Source organism: Ochotona princeps, chromosome 16 (genome assembly GCF_030435755.1).
Source record: "Ochotona princeps isolate mOchPri1 chromosome 16, mOchPri1.hap1, whole genome shotgun sequence".
NCBI classification, from domain to species: domain Eukaryota; kingdom Metazoa; phylum Chordata; class Mammalia; order Lagomorpha; family Ochotonidae; genus Ochotona; species Ochotona princeps.
Genome location: NC_080847.1, coordinates 49345732 through 49359337, shown reverse-complemented (window position 1 = coordinate 49359337; position 13606 = coordinate 49345732). Strand labels below are relative to the sequence as shown.

At 59.3% G+C, this 13606-nt stretch overlaps 2 protein-coding genes across 2 annotated transcripts; both read right to left on the bottom strand.

Annotated features, from left to right (window-relative positions):
• Positions 1-65: 65 nt before the first annotated feature.
• Positions 66-10274, bottom strand: LOC131482276 (ryanodine receptor 1-like). Its single transcript, XM_058675012.1, has 15 exons — positions 10131-10274; positions 9541-9691; positions 8617-8703; positions 7805-8056; positions 7037-7167; positions 5668-5710; positions 4570-4700; positions 4410-4470; positions 4010-4156; positions 3726-3860; positions 1259-1415; positions 870-934; positions 625-725; positions 411-462; positions 66-295 (listed from the first exon to the last, which is right to left on the bottom strand). Exons 2-15 carry the CDS (start codon positions 9583-9585, stop codon positions 200-202), a joined length of 1503 nt encoding a protein of 500 aa, XP_058530995.1. The 5' UTR covers positions 9586-9691; positions 10131-10274; the 3' UTR covers positions 66-199.
• Positions 10127-12550, bottom strand: LOC131482255 (ryanodine receptor 1-like). The gene is made up of 3 exons (XM_058674865.1): positions 12212-12550; positions 10573-11370; positions 10127-10204 (listed from the first exon to the last, which is right to left on the bottom strand). Exons 1-3 carry the CDS (start codon positions 12548-12550, stop codon positions 10127-10129), a joined length of 1215 nt encoding a protein of 404 aa, XP_058530848.1.
• Positions 12551-13606: the final 1056 nt, after the last annotated feature.

The following is a 13606-nucleotide window of genomic DNA, read 5'->3' as shown; positions in this document are numbered from 1 at the left end:
CTGGAGGCTGACCCCCCCCCCCCCCCGCTACATTTCAACAACCTGACACCAAGTTGCCAGGGGGTAGAAGGGTAGCACAGACTTTTTTATTTCTTGGGTACAGGGAGCCTTTCCCACCCTAGAGGGGTACGTGGGAGGAGTCTGGGGGGCTTACAGAATAAGGCACTTCGGGTGGATGCAGAGGGCCAGCTGTGGCGGCTCAGCCCAGCTGGTCCTCATATTGCTTGCGGAAACAGTCACCGGCTGGGAAGAAGTCCCAACACCTCTCCTGATACATCTTCCAGACGTAAGACTCCTAGGGTTGGGGGTGGGAGGAGTCTGCTGGTCACATCTCGAAGGCTTGATGCTGACCCAAGCCTCTCACAGCACCTGCTGTTGGGCCCGTTTGTCATCCAGCAATGCCCCCTTACCTGACCAGTGTGTTCAGTCTCGTCCTTGTTGATCAGATACATCAGGAAAAACCTGTGTGTGGGAGGGTCGTGGGAACCATCAAAACCACCCCTGGTCTTCTCGTTGGCTGGCTGGGGTGCCACGCCACCCTTTGAGACTCAGGCTAAGCAAGGCTCCCTCCTGGCAGCCACACCCTTCCCATCTCCACTGATTGGCCGGAGCGCCCGCACTCACATATAATTGGCCAGGTTGTGCTCCTCCAGCGTGTGTGTCTCAAAGCCGTGCGGCGTGGTGTCAAAGTAATCGCTGCCAATTCCACAGATGAAGCACTTGGTCTGTGGGTGGCCACGAGAGATGAGAGTTGGGACCCTCTCCACTGCCCCTGGGTGGGAGCAGGGCCCTAACCCATCCTTAGCTCACACGTGCCCCTGGGGGGCGCCTTTCATCCATCCTTCGGGATGGCCTTCAGCATGACTCACCTCCATATCTTCCTTTACTTGCTCCTGCTGGTCTCGGAGTTCCCCAAAAGCATCAATAATGAGACCTGAGAGTAGCAGGGGAGGGGTGGGGGTCAGGTCCCGACCTCTGCCCCATTTCCGACTCCTCCCATCCCCCTGCCCCCAACTTCCTAATCTAAAGCAGGAGCTTCCTGAGCTCTTGCTGCACGAGGCACACAGTACCCACGTGAGGTCAGCACCTGACACGGAGGTTGATCTGACTGCCGCCCAGCAGGGTGACTTGTTCCAGGTCCCAAGCAGGGAAGCCTGAATCCCCGGGCCTATACTCCCAGCTACAGAACTAGCTGGCCTGTCTCTAGACCCTGAGCTCCATCCCACCTCCCCCAGCCACCCCCGAGGCCATTGCTGACCCTGGATGATGGCCAGCAGGATGACGATGACGAAGAAGAAGAAAGTGATGTCGAAGACCACGCGGTAGAGCTCATATTCATCGCCTGCTGGGTCCTCAATCTCATCCCCGATGCCTCCACCGGCTCGCACACCCACGTACATGTGAAACAAGTAACACTGGGGGAGGGAGGACACGCGAGTCACTGGTGCTGCAGACACGGGGGAGGACCTCCCGGGGCTTGCTGAGGTGGCATCAGACTGGGACAGCCCAGAAACGGCCAGGATCGCGACAAGAACAGCATACCAGGGATGTGAGGACAGGGGAGCGGGGAGGCCCAGGGGACAGGAGGGGACGTGGCATGATCAGAGGTGAGCTGGGCGGAGCACGGGAAGCTCTAAGAGCCCAGGGGAGGCTTCGAGCGGGCCTGGCTGATCAGGCGAGGCTTCCTGGAAGAGGGGACCTGAAGGAGGTGCTGGGTAAGGAGCAGGGGTGAGCGGGGTGGGATCTAGTATTCCTGGCAGAGCAGACCATGCGTGCCATGTCATCCTCGGGGAATGGAGACTGCATGGCACTCCTGTGGGAAATGAAAGGTGGTTTAGTGAGGCTGGAAGACAGAACTCCTGTGAGTGACAGTAGGGGAGGATAGGGTGAGACCTGGTCCAGCCAGTGGTCAGGGAGGGCTTCCTGTAGGAGGCAGCATGTGAGCTAAAAAGAGATATGACAAGTGAAAGAATATGTGTGTCCCTGTGCATGTGTGAATGTGTCAGGGCCAGACAACATCAGGTGCAAAGGACTTGAGTCAGAAACAAGCATACAGTTTTAGGGGAACCGAAAGAAGACCAGGAAGCCAGAAAGCAAAAAAGCAAGAGGGACTGTGGTTAGACTCAAGCAGGTCAGACACAGGTAGGCTTGGCTCTTCCCTGGCTGTGTGAGCCACGGTGGGCAACTCAAGTTCATCCCCAGGTCGTCTGAGGTCAGCAGAGCCAGTGGGGGTGGAAATATGTCCCGCCTGGCCCTGGGGGAAGGCCTCATGCTGGTAAGGGAGCAGCGAGAAAAGGCTCATGGCTGTGATGGGCCTCAGGCCTTGGCAGCGAGGCCAGGGCTGTTGGGACCTTGAATGGCAACCTGAGGAGCTGGACACCTCTTGCCCCGGGGAAGGGTGAGGGAAGCAGATGACAAGGCCGCTTCTGGTTATGGCCTGGGCCTCCAGTGATTGGACTCCACTGGGAGGACAGAGTAGACAGGGATGTGTATGCACAGGCGGAGCTGGCTGGGCCTGGGGACTTAGCGCACGCAGCGCTGCGAGCAGCCAGCTCCTGTGCTCGGACACACACCCTGCAGAGACCTCGCAGCCGGTCTCAGCAAGGATGCCAGAGAAGGTGCTTTCAGCACACGCCCCATCTCACAGGCGAAGGCACCGGGGCGTGGAGAGCAGCCTGTCCCGAACCATGTAGGGCAGCCCCACTTCCATAATCAGTTTTCATTTTTGCATTTACTTCTTTGTTAAAAAGTTTATGCTTGGGACCATTGAAGTGGCTCTCTGCCTATGGCCTGGGAACACAGCAGGATGAGCCAAAGCCTTGGGAGCCTGCACCTCCGCAGGAGGCTCCTGGCTGCCAGCTTTGGATCAGATCTTCTCTGGCCATTGTGGCTATTCGGGAATGAGCCAGTACCAGTGGAAGGAAGATCTTCCTCTCTCTCCTTCTATCTCTGCAACTCTGCCTTTCAAATAAAAATAAATCAATCTTTAAAAAATAAATAAAACAGATCAGCATGATGGTTCAACTGGCTAATTTTCTACCACCAAGTGGTTAGTTCATGGCCTGGCTGCTCCACTTTCCATCCAGCTCCCTGCTTGTGGCCTGGGAAAGCAGCAGTGAAGGACAGCCCAAGGCCTTGGTACCCTATACCCATGTAGGAGACCTGGAGAAAGCTCCTGGCTCCTGGCTTCAGCTCAGCTCAGCTCCAGCCACTGCAGACACTGGGCAGTGAAAAAGCACATGGAAGATCTTTCACTCTCTCTCTCTCTCTGTAAATCTGCCTTTCCAATTAAAATAAATGAATCTGAAAAAACACAAAAGCCTATGTTTATTACATTTCCCACGTGGGTGCAGGGGCCCAAGGACCTGGGCCATCCTCTGCTGCCTCCCAGGTGTATTAGCTGGATGTGCTCCCTAGCTGGATGTGAAGCTGAGCGGCCAGGATGTGAATCAGCATTTTGATATGGGGTGCTGGCATTGCAAGCAGAGGCTTAATCTGTTGCGCCATTATACTCGCCCCAAAACTGCAAGAGTCAAATCACAGGGAAGCACTAGCTCACATTATTACTTGTCTGGGTGCTGTTCCCAGGACCCGGCCATACAGACTTGCTTGCAGAATCCTGCTTGCGACAAGCCTGCAAGCTGGGTCTGCCCATGAGCCCCCTTCCTGGCTGGGAAGACTGAGTGCCAGGCCCTTGCGCACCAGCCCATGCGGGAGGGGCTCACCGTCATCATGTCATCGCACTTCATGTCAGGCTCATCCTCGTCCTCACTCTTGTTGTAGAACTTACGGAAGAAGTTGAAGGCCACCACCGTGTACAGGTAGACCACCACTGCCAGGAGGCCCACGGTCATCACCAGCTGGGGGCACACAGGGCACGGGTTGGCTCCCCCAGGCTTGCCATCCCTCATGTTCATCCCCCACCGCCAGGGGTCTTCTTGCCCCCCGCAGCCCTCTCAGCCTGGTCCTCCTTCACGCTCCCCGGCCCGTGTCGGGGCCCCTTTCACACCTGTTTCCCATTGTGGGTGACTGAGGAGAGAATGGTGCGCAGCGTCTTGACCCCCATGGCGATGTCCAGCAGGTGGGCGGCGAAGAAGAAGTTGTTGTAGTGGCCCAGGAGGGACATCACCATATACCACCCCAGATACAGGAATGACTGTAGGCACACGGGGGAAAGTGTGGTTGCTGTTTGGGGAGCCCCAGGGAATGATGACCTCCTGGGGAGTGGGGGCTGTATACAAGGGGTAGCAGATTAGGGCTACAAGGCACTCCAATAAGGTACTAAAGGACAAGAGGGTCTTTGGGACACAGTCATTCCCAGATCAGCAGGGGTCAGTCTGGGCTCAATGTTTCTGGTGACCCCCAACTCCTCCCTGCAGGATGCCCCCCACCCGAGGGCCCCTCCTCACATTGTCGGTGAAGATCACCCCAAACTTCCAGATCTGATACTTGACATCAATGGACATGAGCCTGTGCAGGGGGAGGCAAGGGGGGCCAGAAACTTGAGAGTCAGGCCCAGCCCCTGCTCCGCTGACCTCCTAGACCTGCAGGGCAACCCCGGTGGCTCACCAGGTCAGTAGGCCCGGAGGGGGGTCGGGCTTGCGGTCATTGTGGGCTGTGATCTCCAGTGAGGCCAGGTCCATGCCCAGTAGCTCGGCGATGCGCTCCCGCCCGAAGATGTCCCCGTGTTTGTCCAGGACCTGCCCAGAGAGATGGCAGGTAGTGCACAGGCGACTGCAGCCTACACATGCTGAGGACATCATTGTGAGCCCCAGGACTCTGGGGACACTCTAAACTTCATGTGAGAAACTTAGGGGTCACCTTTCTGGAAAGGAGACAAGGGCTTTCTGCGGATCCTCGGGAGGGGAGGGGGACCCCCAAATGATAGAGGTCTTGAATTTCCTGGGACAGTTATTGTTTCTAGGGAGGTAGTGGAGGAAGTGGATCAGCTGTGAATGGAGCTCTTCCTGTCTGCCTCCTCACATACTCTGTCCAGCCACACCGGCCTCATCTAGTGGCTCCTGCCTCAGGGCCTTTGCACTGGCTGTCTCCCCACCTGCTCATCACCTAGTATCCAGCAGAAGCCTCTCCCTGCCAGCACACACGCACACCTCTCCCCTCTCTTGGTCATTTTAGCCCTGTTCGCCACCCACCTCTTATCAGTATGCCCACCAGCCATCTTCCCCATGCCAACATCAGAACCGCTGTGCTGTTTACTGCTGCCTTCCAGTGCCCCAAACAGTTCCTTACATACAACAGGTGCTTAGTAGTTGCTTGTGATATGAGTGAGGGATGGGAGCAGCCAAAACGTGTCTGGTGTTGGCTCGAGTGCTAGGTCATGCCCCCATGGCAGTTGTATGATCCTTTAGGGCTGGTTCTGTCCTCACCCCACCTTGATTGTGAGGGAAACTGAGGCACAGAAGGCTGACACACACTAGGAGCAGCAGGCACCCCTGAGCGCGCAGGCGCTCACAGTTGCTACCTGCAGAGAGCACAAGCCCCACACTGACATGTGCAGCCTCCCTGAGGAGAGGGGAGTGTGACTGCCATGCCCTTGCCCTGTGAGGAGACAGGTGCCCCTCCAAGGTCACACACAAAAGCCCAGGTGTGGCAGTGCTGGGACCCAGCCCGGGAGGCCCGTCCACCTCCCCACGTGTGGACTCTCACCTTCCGCTTGACAAACTTGTCCCAGTAGTTGCTGGGGAAAGACCTGCAGAGAGAGAGAGAAAGAGAGAGAGACAGACAGACAGACACAGCAAGTGCCCATGAGCCACCACAGCCACGCCAAGCTGGATTGAAGTGTACCTCCACCCTCACCGCCCCCCAACACATAGCAGGCTTCTCCCAGGGGCGGGGGCACGACAGGTAGCTCATGGCACTCAGAGCAAAGGGTGCCAAGAGCCACCCACAGAGCTCGCAAGCGCCGGCACGTGGGTGTGGGGGGCTTCTGAGCCAGCAGCCTGGCCTCACACCCACTTCTGCACAGTTTCATTTCATGTCATCTGCCAGTTCCGGCCCCTTTCCTCCCCAGCAGAAGCCCTGGTAGCTCATGAGGGCGGGGGGGGTGGGTGGAATGGAGTGAGGAGGTGCCTAGGACCCCTCAGGGCATGGCCCTCCCTGTCCTGGGATGCTCAGATGTCCCCAGGTGGCCAGCGATCATGGCTCACCCCTGTCACCAAGAAGAAAATCCACACTCATCCCGTGTCCCTGGGCCCACCCCAGCCCTGGGAGCCACTGGGGCTCCAGGAGTCTGGTTTTCCCTATTGGAGCAGTCAAGGCTTCGGAGGCAGACACTGCCTTCAATAGTCTGCACACCCTCTTCCTCCCTCCCTCCCTCCCTCCTGGCTAAGCACACAAGGCACGTGTAAATTACAAGAGCGGCTGACAATGACAATGAGAGCGCAGCATGTGCTCGTGCGGTTTATCTTCCCTCCTCCTCCCCACTCCTCCTCTACTAGCAACGACTTAGTAAGAAAATAACTTCAGGACTGTGTGTGGCACAGTGAGTGAAGCCACCACCTGTGGTATCCCACGTGAACTTGTTCGAATCCTGGCTGCTCCACTTCCCGATCCAGACCCCTGTTAATACATCTAGGAGACAAGTGCTTGAGCCTTTGTTCCCTCATGGGAGACCTGGACTTTTAGGCCCCTAGCTTTGGCTTGGACTAGCCAAGGCCATTGAATATATTTGGAAAAGCAAACTAGAGAAAGATTTCTCAGGGCTAGTACTGTGGTGCTGCGAGTTAAGCCTCTGCCTCTAGTACTGAAATTCCATGCGGATGCCATTTCAAGTCCTGGCTGCTCCACTTCTGATCCGGCTTCCTGCTAATACACCTGGGAAAGCAATGGAGGATGGCCCAAGAGCTTGGCCCCCTGCTACCCATGTGGGAGACCCAGATAGAATTCTGGGCTCCTGGATTTAGACTGGCCTAGCCCTGGCTGTTGCAGCCATTTGGGGAGTAAACCAGCAGATGGAAGATTCCTCTCCCCTCTTCCCCTCCCACCCCAGGGAGCGAGGTGGATGCTGGGAGCTTACGGTGTGTTGAGTACCAGCCGGTCCCACTGGCCCTTCACGTCATCGTCCTCGGGCTGTTCTGTGATGTAGAGGCCATCAAACTCCAGCTTCCGGGCCAGCTCCTTCTCCCGTTTAAATATCACCAGGGGTACCTAGATGGGGCAGGGGGAGTGGGGCAGGTGTCAGGCCCCCTAGGGGAGCCTCAGTGAGACCCACAGCAATCAGAGCTGGGATGGGAGGAAGACGAGTGGGGATGGGGCAGCTGTGGGAGCCCAGGGGTGGTGCCTGATGTAGTCTGAGGCTAAAGGGCAAGACCCAAACTCAGGCCGTCCTGAGTCCTGGGTGGATAGGAGAGCAGCAGGAGCTCAGAACAGACTGAACTCTGTGTGCCCAAGAGAAAAGCAAGATTTTCTGGAATCATCGGCACTTGGGAAACACACATGGGCTCTTATAACATGCCTGGCACGCATCACAGACCTCAGGCTCATCTGACAGCCCATGGGCCCTCACAGCTCACCACTCCCCCCAGCAGGCAAGGACACACCTGTCTTTCTACTCAGAAACGGTATGCTCACACCTGCAGCCCATGCACGGGTGGGTGGTCCAGGACCTGGCTCCTCTGCCATGACCCACATCCATTCCCTTGGCTGAAGACCCCAGTCTTGAACTCAGAGCCCCAGAGTGCTTGACCAGCCTCTGTCCTGACCAGCGTGCCACCCCACCAGGGACCAGCGCGCCGCCCACAGGGAAGCAGCGTGTTGGCCCCCAGGGACCAGTGTGGCAGCCCACCTTGAGGCAGTTGTAACCGATAATGCAAAGGAAAGCCACCAGCGTGTGCAGCAGGCTCAGGCACCATAGGGCGGGCTCCATGTAGCCCGTGCTCTCCTCCAGGAAGTAGTAGACCATGTTCTCATCCTCGTCGCCCTCGGCCTCCTCGCCAGGCCCCGAGCCCCAGCCGGAGCCACCTCCAGACCCTGCCCCGGACAGGTCCCCAGCTGCGGAGCCCTCAAAGTCATCCTCCCCTGGCGGGGAATCTGAGACCTGAAGCGGGGACAGTTAGGGAGAAGTCAGCGTGGGTGTCCTCAAAGTTCTGACACCCAGAACCCACTCAGGACCCTGTTACTAGCCCATTTTCCAGATGAGGAAGTTGAGGTGGAGACAGGTTAGGTACCTTGCTCCACACAATACAGCCAGTAAGTGATGGAGCCAGGACTCCACCTCACAGAAGCCAGGCTCTGGGCTCTAGCTAGAATCCCTGGTGGGACCCCAAGGATCATTTCCTGTTCCCCACAAACTTTTCTCCAGCTTAACTGGATGGGTGAGTGTGGCAGGACGAGGGCTGCCAAGGAGGGTCTATTCCCATGTTGGCTCCTGTGAACACTTCGGCATCTGTGCCAGGGGCGCCTACAAACCCTCTCGCCCCACAAGGGTCTCAAGCCCCAGATGTCCAGCCTGAAGCCTCCTGAGGCCAACATCTTGCCCCTTCCTGGGGTTGGGGGAAGAGAGTCCACCAGGGAACCCACACGAGGCCAGGCCTCCCACCCGCCAGCCCAGAGGAGGACGGGGAGGGCATCTTCCTCCCGGCCCCACACGGGTAGCACCTTATAAAATAGCAGGATGAAGTTAATGGCGAACGCCAAGAAGAGGGCGAGGAAGCGCAGTGTGTAGAAGTTCCGGGAGAGGTAGTTCTGAGGATAGGGTACAGAGAGGGACGTCACAGACCAGCCTCCAGCCTGCACAGCCCATGCCTCCTGGCGCCCCCATAGACAGTCACCGGGCCTGGTGCCGCAAAGTGCCTGCATCTTGGGTGCTTTTTGTGTGCCAAGGCCTGGATGAGGTGCCATCTTGTTCAAGGCTCATCACCACCTCAGGAAGTGGGTACCACTGCATGCCCACTGCACAGCTGAGCACACTGAGGCCAAGGGAGGTGGGGCCTAGTTCATGGTTATGGAGCCAGAGGAATATGGAGGGTTGGGGTTGGAATCGGGGCGACCCTGTCCACCTTGCACCTATGCGACCTCATCCCTCCTTTGCTCCCTCCTCCTTCCTGCCCCCACCCCTCACTCTGCCAGTGAATTCTCATAAACCACCTATGTCCAGCTTACGTTTCCCCCACCTCATCCTTACCCCTACATGTCTGGCTGGGCCTTGCCTCCCCAGTGTGCTCCTTCCTGCCTGGCCCAGATCACACCCAGGCTCTCCACAGCAGGAGCCGGGGCTGCCTGAGAGTCAAGACAGGCCAAGATGGGAGGACCAAAGTGTGGGGCTGTGATCAGGTTGAGCTGGACACAGGCCATGAGGGTGGGGAGTTCTTGAGCTGAGGCATGTGGGTTGGAATGCAAACTGTGAATGGGGAAAGAATGGGGGCCACCTGCGCCTAGATCCTGGCTGTGTCTGGGTGCATCTCTGCCGCCCCCCTTCCCTAGCCTGGGCCCCCTTCAAGGACAAGCCAGGCACAGAGTGGAGGGTCAAGCTGAGTCTCTCTGGAAGGGAGCGTGTCTCTCCAGCCCGAGCTGGGTCCTCACCAAGAACTTGACCCTCTGCACTTCCAGCTCTCCCCAGAACTCCATGCCGACGCCTCTGGCTTCTTCCTTCTTTGCGGGAGGTGGAGGAGGTGCTTTCTTGGGGGGCTCTGGGGGTGTCTCTGGGACTTCTTCCTTCTCTCCATTCTCCTCACTGTAGGGCAGGATGCACAGAGGTCAAGAGGGCACAGTGCGTTCCTGCAGAGCCACCCACACCCTGCCTGGCCAGAGGTCCACACAGTGCCTGGGACTCCTTCCCAGGACAACACAAAGGCCCCCGCCCCCAGGGGATGGGGGACTGTGGAACCTGGAGGAGAATCTCCTCCACTTTGGAGAGCAGCAGGTATCAGGGTGGGCATCCTGGAGAAGGAGGCACATGAGAGTGCCTCCTAAAAAGGCCAACTCGCAGAGCCAGGTCAGGGTTGCAAACAGAGGCAACAGAGCACGCAGTAGGAGGGGTGTGCTCGCCTCAGGCTGCAGCTGGGTGAGGTCCCTGACACTGGGCAGCCTGGGGCCCGACCTCAGGAGGCTCACAGCACAGGGGTGAGGAGGGGCAGAGGCAATGACCAGCACCTTTGCCCAAGACCACTCACTCTGCCTTCTCTGGCTCTGGCTCTGGCTCTGGTTCGGGTTCTGGAATCAGCTCCTCCTCCTCCTCTCCATCCACCTGTGGGCCAGGGGAGCATCAGGACATGGGGTGTGTGCATGGGGTGTGCATCTCAGAGTCCACCCGTCTGTTCCTCCCTGGGCCCCCTTTTCTCCATGTCTCCCAGGTAACGGAAGCTGTGTATTTTTTCTACAGGCAGGCAGGGGGTCGATGCCGCGCACTGCACGGAGGGGGAGACTGAGGCTGAGAGAGGGGGAAGCACCTGCCCGAAGCTCTGTGACCCCAGGGCTTCTGCTCACCTCCACCACCTGAGGCGCACCAAGCCCCTCCCACGCAGCCAGCCAGGTGAGGCTCCCAGGGTCACTAGGCTCACCCCATCTCTCCCCTCCCGCACCCATGACCCTCACCAACCCTTCCCTCTTTCTCACCCCCAGCTTCCTCTTGAGGATGGGCGAGCCCTCGGGCGTGGGTGGCTCCACTGGTGTGGTGTCACCCATGTCCCCGAGGCCGCCAGGGCCCTCGGGCCGGAAGGGGCCCCCTTCGGTCACAGCTACTGCCCCCTCAGCGCCGCCTGGCCCAGCCTCGTGACCTGCCACCTCCTCGTCGCCGGCACCCTCCGCCGTGTCGCCCTCGCCTTCGCCCTCGCCCGCGCCGTCTGCGTCGCCGCCGGGGCCCGCTGGCTGCTCGCCGTGCACCTCATCCCCCGTGGGGTCGGGCATGCCGGCCAGCAGCTCGGTCACTGTCACTTTCTTGGCACCCTCCACCAGACCACCGCCGAAGAGCGACCCCCAGAGCAGGTGCAGCGCCCCCGCCGCAGCCCCTGCGCCCGCCGCGCCCGCGCGCGCCACCACGGCCCAGAGCAGCGCGGCCAGGGCGGTAGCCGCCTCCCGCGCCGTCAGCCGCCGCAGTCTCCGCACGCGCCGCCGCAGGCTGCGGTAGCTGAGGCCGCGCAGCGCCCGGGCCGCGAGCGCCGACAGCCGCGTCGTGGCGCCCGCCGCCGCCGTGCCCGCCGCTCCCTCGGGGCCCGCCGCACCCTCCTCGGCGCCCTCCTCAGCGGCGCCCTCTTCCTCGTCAGCTTCAGGCTCGCCCTCGGGCTCCGAGATCTGTGCGGCGATCTGCATCTCGAAGATGGTGTCCTCGCAGAAGCTCACGAAGAGTTCCATCTTTTCCGCCTCTCCGCCCTCGTTGACCACGTCGAAGATGAACTGGCGCTTGGATTCCTTCACCTGCAAGGCGGGAGAGGGCAGAAGGGACGCCATGGGGCACTGGCCACCGACCCACACTGCAGGGCTGCCCTTCTGGGGACGTTAGTAGCAAAGTCAGAATCAGGCCAAGCAGCCTGCCATGTCGCTCTAATCCTGCCACGTGACCCTTGGCAGGATTAGTGGTCCCCTTTCCACAAACAGAGGCAGAGGCCCAGATCAGAGTTGTGAAACGCCCAGCATGTGGTCTCCTGCTGTCTGCACAGGGGCTCACCTGCTCCTTTCAGCCCCTCCGTTCCCCCCCGCTGTGAAATGGGCCAGCATGGTAACATTGGGGTGAGGATTAGCTGGTGAATGACAGAGTGGTTAGAGTACAGCGGCTGGCCCCCAGCCATGCCATGTGTGTGTGCTGTGCCCAGGGTCCCAGGTCCTCGTGGGCACCCTCCAGGCTCGGGGAGGGGAAGGGTGAGCAGGAGGAAGTTGGTATTGGAGGGACTCATTGTGCAGGTGTGGAGCCCCTGGCGGGGTGGGGTGTGGGGTGGATGTGAAGGTCAAGGGCTTCCTACAGTGGCAGGGGATCCCAGAGATACTGGGGACCAGCAGTGTGTGTGCCGCATGGGCGAGGGCGTGCTGCAAGGGGCAGAGGTGGTGTGTGCAAGCTCTGACATGTTCCCATGAGGTATGGGGTGGGAACCGGGGGCAGGGAGGCAAGGGTGGGAATGGGCATTGGGAAGGTGAGGCATCCTGGGAGGGAGAGAGTGGGAACTACTTGGCATGCCTCTCTGTGGCCAGCGAGGGGTCCAGAGAAAGCTCCCAGGGGCTGCTGGGAGGAGTGAGCAAGGGAAGCATGCGCAGCTCCACCGACCTGCGGCATCTCCCACTGGGCCCGGTTGGTCTCAGAGATCTCGAAGTAGATACGCTCGATGCGGCGCGAGGAGCCCATGATCTCGATGCGGCCCAGGTAGGGCCGGAAGTACTCCAGGATGCTCTCAGCTAGCTCCAGGAAGTTGCGCAGGCGCGGGTCGTGCGGCACATGCTCCGACAGGTTGGTCAGCAGCACAGCCACGTTGAAGCCTATGTCGCGGGCCGGCTCCTGGAAGCGGTTGGCGAACTCCTCAAAGTTGATCATCTCATTCTCATCGGCTTCGGAGCAGGAAAGCAGAAACTGGATTTCTGGTCCGGTGAATTGCTTTTGGCTGTCCATGGCCTGGGGGCAGGAAGCGAGGGGGAGGTCAGTGGGGTGGGGCAGGGTGGGGGTGGGGGTGGCCTGCACAGGCCTCTGCACTTCCAGAAAGAACTCTGGGTTTTTCCTGGAGACAGAACAGTTGGGAATCATACAGCCATGCCCAAGAGCTGCCACCTGGCAGGATGCCGCCAGGGAAGGATGTGCCAGCTGCTAAAATCCTGCAGGATCCAGTTCAGGGGAGCTAAGCTGCCTTCCCCTGCAAGCTACATTTGGCTGTCAGGCCCTGGAAGCTGGCGGCCCCAACTAGGGTCCTTCAGGCCCCCTGCTTGCTTCCTCCCTCGCTCTTCTTGTCCTCTGACTTCAGTTGGGGCCTGTCCACTTAGGGTTGGAGAAAGGGGATGGAGGGGTGATGATTTTTATCTGCATTCCGCCCGGGCAGCCCAGTCCACACAGCTTCCTCTAGCTCCAAGGTAGGGAACTGCTCTTTCCCTCAGAGGAGCCCCTCAAGCCTAGAGGAAATGACTCCCTTCCCCTACCACCTGGTCACAGCTTTGCAAACAACACCATATGGGGTGCTGACATCCCATATGGACCTGACTCCGACCCCCCTGCCGGTGTGCCTGGGGAAGCAATACAGGATGGCCCATGTATCATGTGGGAAACCCAGAGGAAGCTCCTGGTTCCTGGCTTCCACCCAGCCTAGTCTTGGCCATCCTGGACATGTGGGGAGTGGATCAGCAGAAGGAAGATCTCTAATTCTCCCCTCCCAAAGGGCCTTCCCTTGGGAATCACAACAAGATCAAGACCTCCCCTCCACTCCCCTTGCATCACTACCCTGAACTTGGGTCTTGGGGGCTTAGCCATCCCCACGAATCTGAGAGCAAATTACAGCCCACGCTGCCTCTCCAGCAGGTGCCTCTGAGGAGGCAAAGGGGCAAGGAGCAAGGGAGGGCTCCCCTGTACCAGGAAGGCTTTCATTATGAAAAAAGCACACAGCGGTAAAAGTGATGCCACTGAGAATATTTGTTAATCCTGGCTGGGCACACGACTGTCCCCCGTTTGAAATATGGATGC

Coding starts and splice junctions, on each gene's coding strand:
- LOC131482276 (XM_058675012.1), bottom strand. CDS start 9,585: ATGGAGTTCTGGGGAGAGCTGGAAGTGCAGAGGGTCAAGTTCTTG. Junction 4,471..4,569: donor CCTCCGGGCCTACTGACCTG/GTGAGCCACCGG, acceptor CCCCCTGCACAG/GCTCATGTCCATTGATGTCA. Junction 935..1,258: donor CCTGCTGGCCATCATCCAGG/GTCAGCAATGGC, acceptor TGCTACTCTCAG/GTCTCATTATTGATGCTTTT.
- LOC131482255 (XM_058674865.1), bottom strand. CDS start 12,550: ATGGACAGCCAAAAGCAATTCACCGGACCAGAAATCCAGTTTCTGCTT. Junction 11,371..12,211: donor CCCAGTGGGAGATGCCGCAG/GTCGGTGGAGCT, acceptor CCCGCCTTGCAG/GTGAAGGAATCCAAGCGCCA. Junction 10,205..10,572: donor TCCTCAAGAGGAAGCTGGGG/GTGAGAAAGAGG, acceptor CCTGGCCCACAG/GTGGATGGAGAGGAGGAGGA.